This window comes from Exophiala oligosperma (genome assembly GCF_000835515.1).
Source record: "Exophiala oligosperma strain CBS 72588 unplaced genomic scaffold supercont1.3, whole genome shotgun sequence".
In the NCBI taxonomy this organism is placed as follows: Eukaryota; Fungi; Ascomycota; class Eurotiomycetes; order Chaetothyriales; family Herpotrichiellaceae; genus Exophiala; species Exophiala oligosperma.
The window spans coordinates 173,302-187,089 of record NW_015622820.1 but is presented as its reverse complement, the minus strand read 5'-3'; the positions used below and the strand labels follow the sequence as shown (position 1 = coordinate 187,089).

Sequence of the window (13,788 nt, the reverse complement as noted above, 5' to 3'; positions counted from 1 at the left end):
TACGGGTACTGGTAGATGGAAAGACGTGGGTTGCTATTGTAAAAAAGACTCGTACCGAGGACTGTGTTATCAATCCCTGTCGTAATGTTGGCATGGCGGGGACTTGGGACGAGCTTTTTGCCTTCTTGTTGTCACAGATACGGGATACCTGGTACGTCCCAAAGACCTCACGGTACGACTTACTGTGCAAGTCACTCGTCCTCCTCCTCCTCCTCTGTCCCTCTCGGACTAATGCAATCAATAATACCTAATATTTTGTGGTACATGCGTTTGCCATTTTCGATTCGACTTCCCTGTAGCTAACATACTTGTTTGGTTCCTTGTCTTCGTCGTGACCCCCTCCCCATACTTAAACCCTCGACACATCCTACAATCTTGATCCTGAATCTTTTTCCCTACTTCTCTCTCCAGCACGGTCTCTCTTCCTCAACTACGACTCATTCAAGAACTCTTCATAACCACTAACTCACATCTCAATACACATTCATCAATCATGGCTCCCAAGGTCGCTATCGTCTATGTATGCTCTCTCTCTTTCTCTCTCTCTCTCTATCTCTCTTGTGTCTCCTCGACAGTCCGGAAACTGACTCGGTGATACTACCTACTATAGTACTCCATGTACGGCCATATTGCCCAATTGGCCCAGGCAGAGAAGAAGGGTATTGAAGCAGCAGGCGGTACTGCTGATCTCTACCAGTATGTTCGAAAACCCATTCCCTCAGTCTCAAACCACCAACATGACCCCATTCATTCCGTCCACCTCCGTGACACAACCTTCTTGCCCGTGCCTGCAGAGTCCACCGACATTCCTCAGCAATCCCGGGTGACACAAGACAGACGAGTCATGACTGACCCTTGTAACAGAATCGAAGAGACCCTCCCTCAAGAAGTGTTGGGCAAGATGCACGCCCCCGCGCAAGACACCTCGATCCCCTTCATCACCCCGGACATCCTCAAGACCTACGATGCGTTCCTGTTCGGGATCCCCACCCGTTACGGCACCTACTCGGCCCAGTGGAAGACCTTCATCGACAAGCTCGGCCAGCTGTGGATGACGGGTGCGCTGTACGGCAAGTACTTTGGCCTCTTCGTCAGCACCGCGACCGCCGGTGGAGGCCAGGAATCCACCTGCATCAATGCCCTTTCTTCCTGGGTTCACCAGGGCATGATCTACGTCCCCCTCGGTTACGCCACCACCTTCCAGATCCAGAGCGCCCTGGACGAGGTCCGAGGTGGTTCCCCCTGGGGCGCAGGCACTTTTGCGTCCGGTGACGGTAGCCGCCAGCCCAGCGCCCGCGAGATCGAACTGGCCACCGCCCAGGGTAAAGGGTTCTGGGACCACGTCAGCAAGGTCAGCTTCGGTGCGGCGTGACTAGATGGCAGCGCCAACGGAGAGAAAAAGGAGGAGACCGCGGCTGCCCCAGCAGCAGGGACAGGAACCGCGACGGCAGCCGCAGAAGGGAAGAAGGAGACTCGCGCCCAGAACAACACAAACACAAACCCCGACACCGACGATAAGCCAGAGAGTGGTCCTTGTGGGTTGCCCAAGAACTGCGTCATTCTGTAAACCACACACGCACGGCCCAAAGGAACGGGAAGGTGAGAGACGAGGGAGATGCCCGATAGAATGTAGATGTTGAGCGTAGAAAAAAAGAGGTCCACATGTCAAAAAGATACTTCAAGACACTCAGCAGTGGTGATTTAAAAGAGAACCAACCCATATGTAATGTACGTAGAACAAAGTTCACATATAATATTTCTACCACATCGGATGTCATTCGGTATGCAAACCAAGCTGCTGGCCTCGGACGAGGATTTGTCAACAGTTCGGGTTTCATACGTTCAACAATCCAGCGTAGACTATGAATCGTTATCGTAGCTGGGAGTTGATTATATCATTACCTCGTTGACAAGCAGAAACGTCAGAAGCGTTAAAACGTGGAAGACGTTTCATGCCGCGGTGGACGTCTTAATCACCGAGTCTCGGCGGGAGTCCGTCGAGACTCCTCATGATCATCCTCGCGTGCTTGACGATCTTCAGGCACAGCATCCCGTCCTCCCCGCTGGCCAGCGACTTCTCCTCGCACTCCTGCAGCTCCTGCAGGGTCATGCCCACCGTGTGGCCCCGCGACAGGTCGTCCGTCAGTCTCTGCGTGAACTCGCCCGTCCAGGCCTCGAGGTTGTGCCACTGCTTCTGCCGCCGTTCGAGGGCACCGCAAAGGTCCAGGAGCGTGTAAGGTGACGGCGAACAGGCTGGCCGGTCGTTGTCGGCGGAACCGGGGCGGCTCGGGACGTCGGCGTCGCCAAACACGCACGCGCGGATCAGTCGATACCCGAACGTCCGCCATTCCAGGTCCTCCCTGGGTGACATGGCACCGTTGCCGTCGGGGGGGTTCACGCCCGCGTCCACCAGGCACGTGTCGCCGTCGTCGTCACTGAAGCCTCTCCGTAACTCGATCGCGCTGCTCTTCTTCACGCGGAGCCAGTGGTCCGCCAGCACCGTGATGAGCATGCTGCTGAGCATGACGTTCTGCGAGCCGCTCTGGAACCTTTGCGGGCAGACCCCGCAGTAAATCACGCCGCGCCCGGTGCGGTGCGAGCTGAGCAGGGTGTCGACCGTGCCGGAGGAGACGGGGAACGCGGAGAGTGTGGACAAGGTCGACAGAGTCAAGTATAAATTCGGCAGACACGGACAGTCCGGCACGGCGGGCAAATGGGACAGGTGGGCCTGATCGGGGGTCGGAGAGTGGTCATGGGCGGCCATATAAGGGCCGATGGGTGCGGCCGACGTGTCGAAGGACGACGCCCCAGGGGCCTTGTCCTGCTCGTGGCTGTCTTGAACCAACATCGGAAGCATGGTCATGTCGGAGAAGTCGGGCCAGAGGGAAACGTCGGTAGGGTACGATCCGTTCGGGAGGATCGCCTCGTCTGGGGGAGTACGGGGCGACGTGTTGTTCGAGCCTTGAGATGTCGAATTCGAGGCAGCAGCAGGAGCAGTAGCAGCAGCCGCCGCCGCCGCCGACCGGCGGATGGACTGGGATATAGGAGCATTGCACACATTCTCAAACTCGGTCCTCGCAATCGCCTTCTGGCATCGGGAGTCTTTGCGTGGGTCTACACCAGGTTGCCCACCAGACGTTGTAGGCCGCGGCCGCCGAACTTGTGTCTCCGAGGAAGATGGCACGTCGACGACGACGACGTCGTCGTCGTCCCCAGGGGCGTCATTTTCCGTCTTCTGCTTTTTCCGTGGCCGTCCCATCTTGGATTGTACCGAGTAATGACAAGTCAGGTTCTGCTTGAGGCACCTTCCGCAGCCAGAAGGCTCGCCGGAACACTTCAACTTGCGTTTTCCTGGGCGGGCCAGTTAGATGGTGGATCGAACACTCAAACGGTCGTGCTCATTTCATGGGCAAACTCACTGCATTCGTCACAAGCCGCATGCCTCTTCGTCGTGGTGGGGTCCACGTCGAACGCGGCGCTGTAGGTCGGCATGTCTGTATCTGCGAGACCGGGGACGTTGTCCGTGACTGCGAATGTCTTGGAGACTGGGTACGATCCGTATATCTCGATCAAGTCTCTTCCGCGTTCGGCCGCCATGATCTCGAATGCGAGGTACTCCGTACAAGTCTGGCTGATTCTTTGGTTTGCGGGCACGCCAAAATGAGGACCCCCCCGGTAGTACTTGTAGTAGTGGGCGCCTGAATTGCGCTGGGCGATGCGATGCGGATGAGCATATTGCTGACATACACAATTATTGGAGTTTAGTTTCGAGTGGGGCCAAAACAGCCGATCGGCACTAAGCACTCTCCGATGCCAAACCAAAAAAAATTCCAAAACTGCGTTTTTGGAGAGTCCAGCCTTTTGTTCCATACAGCACTTCTGATCCAGTGCAACATTCGGGACGGGATGGCTGACTCGAGGAAGAGAAAGGCTGTCACAAAGGATGTCGAGGAAGACGCTGCCATTGTGTCGGGCGACGAGTTTGACTTTGGCCAGCTAGACGGAGCACTCTCTGACGATGATTCTGAGAGTGATGGTGAAGAAGACGACTTGGGTAGTGCTGGAGATGACGACAGCGATGTCGTGTCAACAGACAACCAATATGATGAGATCTTACAACCGGTGAAGAGCGGCAAGCATGCGGAGGTCGACATCACCGTCGCCGGCAAGGAGACTGCAACTTCTGTGGCAGATGAGGAAGAAAAGCCCAACTACAGAGTTGTCAAAGATGCCAATGGCAACGACCGATTCATTTACGACGAGATCGACCCCGGAGAGGACTCTGAATATTCGGTACCTGACGACGAGGCCAACACTATTGGCGACATTCCCCTATCCTTTTACGATTCCTACCCTCACATCGGCTACAACATCAATGGAAAGAAGATCATGAGACCGGCTAGAGGAGAGGCTTTGGATGCCTTGCTCGACAGCATAGAGATGCCCAAAGGATGGACCGGGCTGACAGACCCATCAACAGGCAAACCGCTAGAGCTTACGCGGGAGGAGCTTCAGTTGTTGAAAAAGGTGCAGATGAATGAGATACCAGAGGATGGTTATGATCCGTACGAGCCCACGGTCGAATGGTTCACAAGCAAAACCGAGACTATGCCGTTGAGTGCAGCGCCAGAGCCCAAGAGACGGTTTGTTCCTTCCAAACACGAAGCCAAACGTGTCATGAAGATCGTGCGAGCCATCAGGGAAGGTCGTATCCTTCCATACAAGCCTCCCCAAGATGATGAGGGTGAAACTGAGGGCGTTCAAAACTACGATATCTGGGCAGACGAACAGCCCAGACCCGACCATGCAATGCACATGCCAGCACCTAAACTTCCACCACCTGGCTTCGATGAAAGCTACCATCCCCCGCCAGAGTACTTGCCAGACAGGAAAGAAAAAGAAGCTTGGGAGAAGGCTGACGACGAGGACCGAGAGAAAGACTATTTGCCGACGGACTACGCCTCCTTGCGAAGAGTCCCTGGGTATGAACGTTTCGTCAAAGAGAAGTTTGACCGCTGTCTGGATCTTTACCTCGCTCCTCGTGTTCGTCGCACGAAACTGAACATAGACCCCGAATCTCTGCTACCCAAACTACCCAACCCCGACGAACTACGTCCGTTCCCAACACATGAAGCTGGCCGATTTCGTGGTCACGAAGGCAGAGTCCGCTCTGTGGCCATTGATCCTTCTGGGCAATATCTTGCGACTGGAGGTGACGATGGAACAGTCCGGGTTTGGTTGCTCGAGCCACAGAGGGAGATCTGGTCCGTCACTCTATCGACCGATTCTGCTGTGAACGTGGTCCGCTGGCGGCCGGGTAAAGACGCCACGGTGTTGGCCGCAGCGGCTGGAGACGACATCTACCTCTGCGTCCCACATCTTGGACCCGAACACAATCCTGAAATCGAGACAGCTCAAGCGATACTCGATGCGGGATGGGGCTACGCCAAGTCGGACAATGCTGCTACCAAAACTTCAACGATTAAATGGAGCAGGCCAGCTGCCAGTCAACGCGATAAAGGCGTCGCCGTCGTCATTCATCTTGGCCACACGGCAAAGACTCTTTCCTTCCACTCTGCTGGCAATCATTTCGTCACCATCAGTCCTGCTACCACCGTTCCAGCCTCCCAAGCCATTGCTATCCACACCATTAGCAAGCATCAGACGCAACTGCCATTCCGGAAGCGATTGCGAGGTGGAGGGACTCCTCAAGTGGCACACTTTCACCCTACGAGGCCCATACTATTCGTTGCCAACCAACGGGTGATTCGATCGTACGACCTCTCCAAACAGTCGTTGCTGAAGATTGTTCAACCGGGTGCCAGGTGGATTAGTAGTTTTGACATTCACCCTACGAGCTCTTCGACAGCAGGATCGGACAATCTCATTGTGGGCTCCTACGACAGGCGACTTTTGTGGATGGACCTGGATCTATCTGCACGGCCATACAAGACTTTGCGTTTCCATGAGAAGGCGATCAGGACTGTCCGATTTCATCCTGCAACAAACCGGTATCCTTTGTTTGCAGATGGCAGTGATGACGGAAGCATACAGATCTTCCACGGTCAAGTTACGAGCGACCTCATGAGCAATGCGCAGATTGTTCCTCTGAAGGTGTTGCGCGGTCACAAGATCGCTGGGGGTTTGGGTGTCCTGGACCTAGATTGGCACCCTCAGCACCCTTGGCTGGTCAGCGCCGGCGGGGATGGCACTTGTAGGCTTTGGGTTTCATAAATCATGACAGCCGTATGTATTGAATGACGGATCTGAAATCGTACTCGGCAACAATTCTGCACATGGTAGTTATCTGATTGTGAGCTTCGTTTGTTCGTGTGATTTTTTGTTCATGTGGACAATTCCAAGTCATGTGACCACGCGCCGGCTGTGAAGGTCGCGTCCAGGCTGCTGACGCGTGAGTTCACGTTGAGCCTGCGACCTGCCTACTACTGTATAGCATTCTCGTTTAACCCCAGCATCGTCATACAACTGTATCTCATCTGCACTTTATAGATGTCTCGGGCAGCCCGTCCATGACAATGCCTGCGTATGTCACTTTTCTGATCTCCTTTGGCTGAGTTGACTGCTGACTATTTCAGCGTTGGAGACCAACACAAGCCCAATGGCTCTGCCACCGCGAATCCCTTTGAAGAACCGAAACAGAGAATCAGTGAATTCACGGCCCAAGAAATCGCCACACTGCAGAGCCGACTAGACAAACAATTAGGTCCAGAATATATCTCGCACCGGCCGGGGCCAGGTGGCCAGAAAGTTCATTACCTCTCTGCGGACAAGTTGATCAACCTCGCGAACGAAGTCTTCGGCTTCAACGGCTGGAGCAGCTCGATTCAGAACATACAGATCGATTTCGTCGATGAGAACACGCAGACGGGCAAGATATCTCTCGGCCTCTCTGTGGTTGTGCGAGTCACACTCAAGGACGGGACACATCACGAAGACATTGGCTACGGACAGGTTGACAATGCAAGAGGAAAAGCAGCTGCGTTTGAAAAGGCCAAGAAAGAGGGCACGACCGATGCTCTGAAGCGAGCGTTGCGAAATTTTGGTAACCTCCTTGGGAACTGTGTCTACGATAAGGCCTATCTCGCCAAGGTTACGAAACTGAAAGTTGGAACTGCGAAATGGGATCCGGATACTTTACATCGGCACCCGGATTTCGCGCCCAAGAAACAAGAAAGTGTGGCGAAACCGATATTGTCCGAGCCAGCCAAAGAGACGGCTTCGGAATTTGACGACACTTTCGACTGTGAGGATTTCGAGTTGGAAGACTTTGATGCCATCGACACGGTTCATCAGGAAGAGGTGGCTTTGTCGACGGAATCAACAGACAGAATGCGGAGGCCCGCCAATGGCACCTCGGACCGCATGCTTCCACCGCCCAGGGCTGAGCTGTCGACACCATCGAAAGCACCAGCCCCAAACGTACGGCCAGCACCCGGAAGACCTGCTACGAACTCGTCGAAGGGCATAGTTCCCCAGCCTCTGCCCGGCCAGCGTCCTCCTCCAGCTCCGCCCCAGCCAACCAGACAACCCATCGGTACCGACGCACGGAATGCTGCCGAACAGACACTTCGATCCTTTTCTCCCAATGTGGCGCCCGAGCATATCGCCCAGCAGGCATCATATGAGAATACCCGGCCGTCAGGCTTCTACTCCGCCAAAGCAGCTCCCAACATCGATGCCAATAACAACTTCATCCTTGCCGATGCAGCTGCCGCCCCAAAGTTCAATCCCCATGCCGAAAGTCCCTCCATACGCAAGACTTCTGGGGTGGATCACACCAAATCTGTTCCATTAAAACGCGATCTGAAACCCGACACGAACAATGCCACGAACGTCATCAATCCTCAACTCGAGCCGAGCCGGAGGGTTGGAGCTCCAAGTCCAGGCGCTCAGCAGCCAAGTGTAGTACGAGGACCTACCACTTCGGCATATCGACCCCCGACGCGACGTGGACCCGACGCCGCCCCTCTGCCCTGGAACCAGACAGATCAAGGTACAGCGGACACAGGACAGCAAGTGGCCAAGCGGACACCTCTAGGAGACTTGAGCAATGTGCAGCATAATGTCACAGCAATTACTTTGGACGGCGCCGATGCGAAACGACAAAGGATACAGGACTCGGGACAGAACGGCACAGATGGTGCGGCAGGCGAGACCAAAGCTGGCAACTAGACGTGTAGCCGATCATGACGACTCAAATGGAGTATGGAGTAGTTTTGATGTTGCGAAGTCCTCGCCAAAGAAACATGGCTCTATTTCTAGAAGTGTTTTGCATGTTGTTTTTTTTTTTGAAACAGCCATGGTATTTGCCATCTGCCATGATTGAATGCCGAGTGCTGAGATACCAAATGCTCCAGAGGCATAGAGATGAATACTGAATGAACCTTGTCCTCGTCCCTTTCAAATACTCTCACCGCCAGCCATGTTATGTCGGTTATGCACAAGCCCAGATTATGCTCGAATCCCATACATAGTAGTGTTCTCTATCCAGTGTACAACATGAGGTTTATAATGATATTGATAATGACTTCAATCCAGATATCATTCGCTTATCAGTTCATCGCAGTAAAGATCGCACTACTCCGCGTGGGTGTCGATGAATGTTTGTATTCTCTTTGTAGGGCCCCGACATTGTCCCCACAATGATTGACATTTATCCGAGTCTCTCAACTGGCTGATACTCGATAGTTCTTGCTTAGTTAACAGAACATCATCAGGCATCGGTACTTCGGACTACAGAAGCTATCATCAAACCATTTGACCGACTTCGTATCAGCAATCTATCTGTCCCATACCTGAAGATCTTCCGATCCCAGCCGACTGGCCCACTTGTAAGCAAAGTAAATATGTGAGTCAGTATACAGACCAACGATTGCCGGCCCTTGTTCGCGAGGTGATCTACAAGGTAACCACCTGGATACAGAGACATGCTTCAGCTTCGACTGGCTCGTCTATGCTTGAAGCGGCAGGTACTTAGATCCATCTACTCAACTTCCATGCAACCTTTTAATCTGGACGAATGGCGAGCTCCGAGACTATCGTCGGACCTGTACGCTTCCGACCGGAAAGTCTTCACTACGATGGCCTGCCTATTCACGAGGCTTAGGCAGCAAAAGAATTTGCCGACACATACGCCATGTGCGTGAACCGGACATATAGGAATGCGTGATCCTGGTGACGGGGGTGCCAACCGCAGCGCGAGCTCCCCATCACACTTCTTCCTTCGCCTCCGGTTGTGTTCCCAAGGATGGCAGGTCAACTTATCACGCTCGCTCTGTTCTCGTCTTGTGTCCTAGGGACGTCGCTTCCGGTCAATCTTCATCTGAAGCGCGTGGTCGACTCGGGCTTGGCCAACATCCACGTCACCTACCATGAGAATGTTCATTCCGAGGTTGTCTTCACTTATGGTCCCTGCGAGGCCAGCACGCCAGGAGAAGCTCACCACCTCGTCGGCCGAGCAAAGCATTGCGATCATGATAGACTACTCTGGAAGATTCCCGAGCTCACACCGACGGGGTTGTGCCTTTCGGCGTGGGACAACAAGCAGAGTCTAATCGGCAGAAGTGCCCCGGTCTCAATCGCTTCAAATGCCAAAACGACCCGTCGCCGTCTCAGGAAAAGACAAAGCGACTTCACCATTGCCATGGATAACTCGAGTGGCATCGACGCCGAAGGACCGTGGTTCGACGGCGTGGCGCTGTTGAAGAACAAAGAGATTAGTGCTGTCGACGTCCGCACTGCCAAGTCCAAAGAGATCGCCATTGTAGGTGGCGGCATGGCCGGACTGATGACATGGTTGGCCCTCAACCAGTCAGGCATGACCAACTTGTCCATCATCGAAGCCGGTCAACGTCTTGGTGGCCGCGTACACACAGCGTACTTTGGCGACCCGAGCGAGCGGCAATACCAAGAGATGGGCCCGATGCGCTTCCCTTTGTCCATCACATCCTCCGAGACCAACGAGACACTTCAAATTCAGGACCATAGAATCGTCTTTCAGCTGGCCGCCGAAGTGAATAAACTGAATCACAACAACACGAACTTCACCGTGGATTTCATCAAGTGGTATCAAAATAGCCCGAACGGCCTGTACTACGTCCGAGGGTCACGCTTGCCGGACGGTAAGAGTCCTACAGTCTCGCAGGTCAAAGCGAACGCGAGTCTTGCAGGTCCATCAACCTCCCCGGACGATCCGAGCCTGGACGCACTCAACACGCGTGTCAGTGACCTCTTGAACAACGAAGACTTTCTCGCTCAGATGGCGAAGAACGTCTATCTCGCACACAAGACCTTCCTGGACTCTGGACTCGGCGGCCTTGGTGGCGACGATTGGTCCGAGTTCGGATACGTTCACAACTATCTCAAGTACAACCTCAACGACACCTTCGTGGCATTGGATGAACCGGGTGCGGAGAGCTTCTGGGACAACCTGTATGAAAACATGTACTTTTCCGCCACGGATTGGCGGACCATCGACGGCGGATTGAGCCGTTTGCCCTCTGCTTTCCACCCACTGGTCGATAGTCTGACGTATATGAACCGCAAAATCCAACGCGTCGAGTACGACGAGTCGATGGAGCGTGTAACGCTCCAGTGGAAGGACAAGCCACTGGACAAGGTCTGGCAGAACGCGTCGTACGATATGGCCGTCGTCACGGCGCCGTTGGCGTTGGTGCGCACGTGGCGTCTACCCGAATTCAGCGATCTGTTGCAGACGGCGATCGACACGTACCCTTACGAACAGGTGTGCAAGGTTGCCTTGCAGTTCAAGACCCGGTTCTGGGAGCATTTTGAGCAGCCAATCTACGGGAGCTGTAGTACGACGACGGACATTCCGGGAATCGGAAGCATCTGCTACCCGAGCTACGACATCAACAGTACCGGAATGGGTGTCATGTTGGCGAGTTATACGTCGAGCGACAGCGGCTTGCGGTGGGCGAGCACGCCGGAAGATGTTCACGTGCAGTATGTTGTTGACGCGGTGAGTTTGATCTTGTTCTCCTTCCTTGACTGTTTGTATTTGGCGCGGCAGCGAAGTGCCCATGCGTCATGATCGAACCCCCGAACAAGCCAATGAGGAGAGTATGGAAACAGGAGCTGATGAACTGTCATATCCTAGATGGCCGAAATCCACGGCGACGTCGTGTACGATGAGTATACCGGCAACTATAACCGGCGATGCTGGGTGCTGGACCAGTACGAAACAATCAGTTGGGCAAGCCCGACCGCGGGAATGAGAAAGTCGTTCATCCCAGAGTTCTTCAAGACGCAGAAAGGCGTGGTCATGAGTGGCGAAGGGACAAGTTACACGAGCTCGTGGATCGCCAGTGCACTGGAGAGTGGTGTGCGTGCTGCAACACAGGTTTTGCTGGAGCTTGGGCTCGTTGATGAGGCAAAGGATGTTGTCAACAAGGTACGTCTCTCTTTTTCACTTTCAAGAATATCGTGGCGAAGATCGTGGGAGTGTTGTGTGCTGACAATGTGTTTTTCCCCCAGTGGATGGCGAGATGGATCGATGTGTAGCCTAGGCTACTTGACAAGAGCGATAAAACTCGACAAGGCACGCCACTATATCTGCATACGGTACTTTGCAGGCCACAAAACGAGGAACGAAGAAGATGAAATTATGAAAGAATTGGGGACCTATAGTATTTACTTAATTTCTCCAAGAATACAAAAAAGGTTTGATGTTGAGAAGTGAAAATGTAAGCAAATGGGCGATTAAGCTCCAAACATCCGTATAGATATGATTCTGGTTTGGCTTGTCAGGCAAATAACTCGTCACGAACCAGAATGAGTCGGGTTCTGACGGATAATCTCTGAGGCTGACGGGTTTGGACGTGGAGGAGCGACAAGCTCGTATCCGAATAGAAGTGAAAAGGTAAATGTGGTGGGCCAGAAAGAAAGGAAAAGGGCCAAGAAGAAGTACGCCGTCGTGAGGAGGACCAGGGAACACATTCGCTTTGGAGCCTCGTCCGTGATTGTCCACTTTATTCCTCATGTGCACGAAGAATCGCTCAGTGTGACCGTCGTTCCTGCCAGACAAGTATTGCCTAGGGCATACGAAGCGATGCTTTGCTGGATCTGCGCAACCGATTGTGTGGCGGTCAATGGCGTGAGAAGGTTGTTTCCGTACGCACGGCAGACACCACCTTGGCTTCCGCAGCTGTCCTTGGCCGCGCTGGTGACTTGACTCGGCGTGCATGGCAAAATACCATTGGAACATGTTCCAGACGTGACGCCGACCGAGGCGAGGGTCTCCAAAGTGCACAACGCAACGTCCACACCGCATTGCTGTGTCGGGAGGGCGGTCGCCGGACAGGTCGTGTCTGATATTGCCAGGGTGAAGATGCTGGCTGCCGTGCAGATGTCGTTGATGGGACCCAACACGGCGAGCTGTTGCTGTAACTGCGTCGTTGTCAAGCTGAAGCCGTAGGCGATGTTGTCGGCGTAGGCGACGGATTTGACGCCGGGCAGACCGATGAAGGAGTTGGCAAAAGCCTGCATCTGGGCGTCGCTGCAGCCGAGAACGTTCGGACAGACCTGAGACCTCACCGTGAACGCGACGACCAACGGCGCGCAGAAAGCCACCTGGGCGTCGCAGAGAGGCGGCGCCGTCGTCGTAGTCGCAGGTGCGGTGCTCGTCGTGCTCGTAGCTCTGGTCGACGATGTCGACGTGGTGACCGTCGGGTTGGCAGGGCAGGTCGGGTCGTCGAGGATGACGCTGACGGGCCCACCCAGGGCGTCACACACTCCGCTCAACTCTCCCGAAGCGACGGCGGCCGACACCTCTTCGGGAGTGAGTGTCAGACCGATGAGTTCGTTGTTGCCGATCAGCACCGAGGCAATGTTTGGGTTCAGCCCCAGGAGCTGAGGAACGGCCGAGAGGAGGTCATTGACCGTGCACAGCAGACCACCGAGGAGTGGACAATTGTACGTTGCCACCGAGTTCGCCGAAATCAAGGCCGCGTTCAAGCAGATGTTGATGTTGAGGTTGCAGATGGGCGCCGCCGACGTTGTGGTTGTCCCCGTCGACGTAGACGTCCTGGTGACGGTGGTCAGGGTCGTCGACGCAGGGGTACCGGTGCTTGTCGATTGTGATGCGCTTCTGCTGGGTGAACCTGAGGATGTGGTCGCCGACGACGAAGACGTTCCAACGACGGTCGTGAGACTGGAAATGATCCGCGTAGAGGAGGAACTGGTGATGACGGAGGAAGTACTGCTCGTCGTGGGAGAATTCGGGCATGTCGGATCTCGAATGATGACACTGACAGGACCTCCGAGGGCATCGCAGACTCCATTCAGCTCTCCAGCATTGATAGCAGCCGAGACCTCTGCTGGTGTGATGCTTAGCCCGATGACTTCGTTGTCACCAATTAGAACGGTTGCAATACTAGGGCCAGTATTGAGCAGCTGTGGCACAAGCGAGAGCAATTGATTGACGGTACAGAGGAGACCTCCGAGTAGGGGACACCCCACAACGGCCACGCTGTTGGCGGTAATCAGCTGAGAGTTCAAACAGATGTTGGCGTTCAGGTTGCAGATAGGAACCGCCGATGTTGTGGTACTTGCTCCAGATGACGTGCGAGAGGTTGACGCGGATGTGAACGTGGTTGTGCTAGCGGCCGAAGTGTGGGATGCTGAGCTAGATGAGGCTGAGCTGGCTGATGAGGCTGAGCTTGACGACAATGAGCTAGCAGACGATGCTGAGCTAGATGACGCTGAGCTGGCAGACGACGAGCTGGCGGATGACGCTGAGCTTGACGA

At 54.4% G+C, this 13,788-nt stretch overlaps 6 protein-coding genes across 7 annotated transcripts in view; 4 read left to right on the top strand and 2 right to left on the bottom strand.

Moving 5' to 3' along the window:
• Positions 1-213: 213 nt before the first annotated feature.
• PV06_02914 lies at positions 214-1,791 on the top strand (the record flags this gene model as incomplete). Of its 2 annotated transcripts, XM_016403655.1 has the most annotated exons (3): positions 214-520; positions 611-696; positions 865-1,791. In XM_016403655.1, 3 exons carry the CDS (start codon positions 494-496, stop codon positions 1,370-1,372), a joined length of 621 nt encoding a protein of 206 aa, XP_016264660.1. The 2 variants fall into 2 exon arrangements, with proteins under 2 accessions (XP_016264660.1, XP_016264659.1); XM_016403654.1 differs by having other exon boundaries at positions 494-520; positions 611-1,372.
• PV06_02913 (uncharacterized protein) lies at positions 1,233-3,688 on the bottom strand. The gene is made up of 2 exons (XM_016403653.1): positions 3,420-3,688; positions 1,233-3,351 (listed from the first exon to the last, which is right to left on the bottom strand). The coding sequence occupies exons 1-2, from the start codon at positions 3,595-3,597 to the stop codon at positions 1,970-1,972; spliced, it is 1,560 nt and encodes a 519-aa protein (XP_016264658.1). The 5' UTR covers positions 3,598-3,688; the 3' UTR covers positions 1,233-1,969.
• Positions 3,689-3,871: 183 nt separating this feature from the next.
• On the top strand, positions 3,872-6,278 carry PV06_02912 (ribosome biogenesis protein ERB1). Its single transcript, XM_016403652.1, has one exon. It carries the CDS (start codon positions 3,907-3,909, stop codon positions 6,232-6,234), a length of 2,328 nt encoding a protein of 775 aa, XP_016264657.1. The 5' UTR covers positions 3,872-3,906; the 3' UTR covers positions 6,235-6,278.
• A 207-nt stretch (positions 6,279-6,485) lies between these two features.
• On the top strand, positions 6,486-8,477 carry PV06_02911 (uncharacterized protein). The gene is made up of 2 exons (XM_016403651.1): positions 6,486-6,544; positions 6,597-8,477. Exons 1-2 carry the CDS (start codon positions 6,531-6,533, stop codon positions 8,191-8,193), a joined length of 1,611 nt encoding a protein of 536 aa, XP_016264656.1. The 5' UTR covers positions 6,486-6,530; the 3' UTR covers positions 8,194-8,477.
• Positions 8,478-9,268: 791 nt separating this feature from the next.
• On the top strand, positions 9,269-11,588 carry PV06_02910 (uncharacterized protein; the record flags this gene model as incomplete). The annotated part of the gene is made up of 3 exons (XM_016403650.1): positions 9,269-11,002; positions 11,141-11,434; positions 11,518-11,588. The coding sequence occupies 3 exons, from the start codon at positions 9,269-9,271 to the stop codon at positions 11,542-11,544; spliced, it is 2,055 nt and encodes a 684-aa protein (XP_016264655.1). The 3' UTR covers positions 11,545-11,588.
• A 430-nt stretch (positions 11,589-12,018) lies between these two features.
• The window catches only part of PV06_02909 (uncharacterized protein), a gene marked incomplete at both ends in the record, with an annotated part of 4,751 nt that continues 2,981 nt past the window's right edge, over positions 12,019-13,788 (bottom strand). Inside the window, one exon of the mRNA XM_016403649.1 lies at positions 12,019-13,732. Coding sequence (XP_016264654.1) covers positions 12,019-13,732 — 1,714 coding nt within the window. The remainder of the gene's footprint in view (positions 13,733-13,788) is intronic.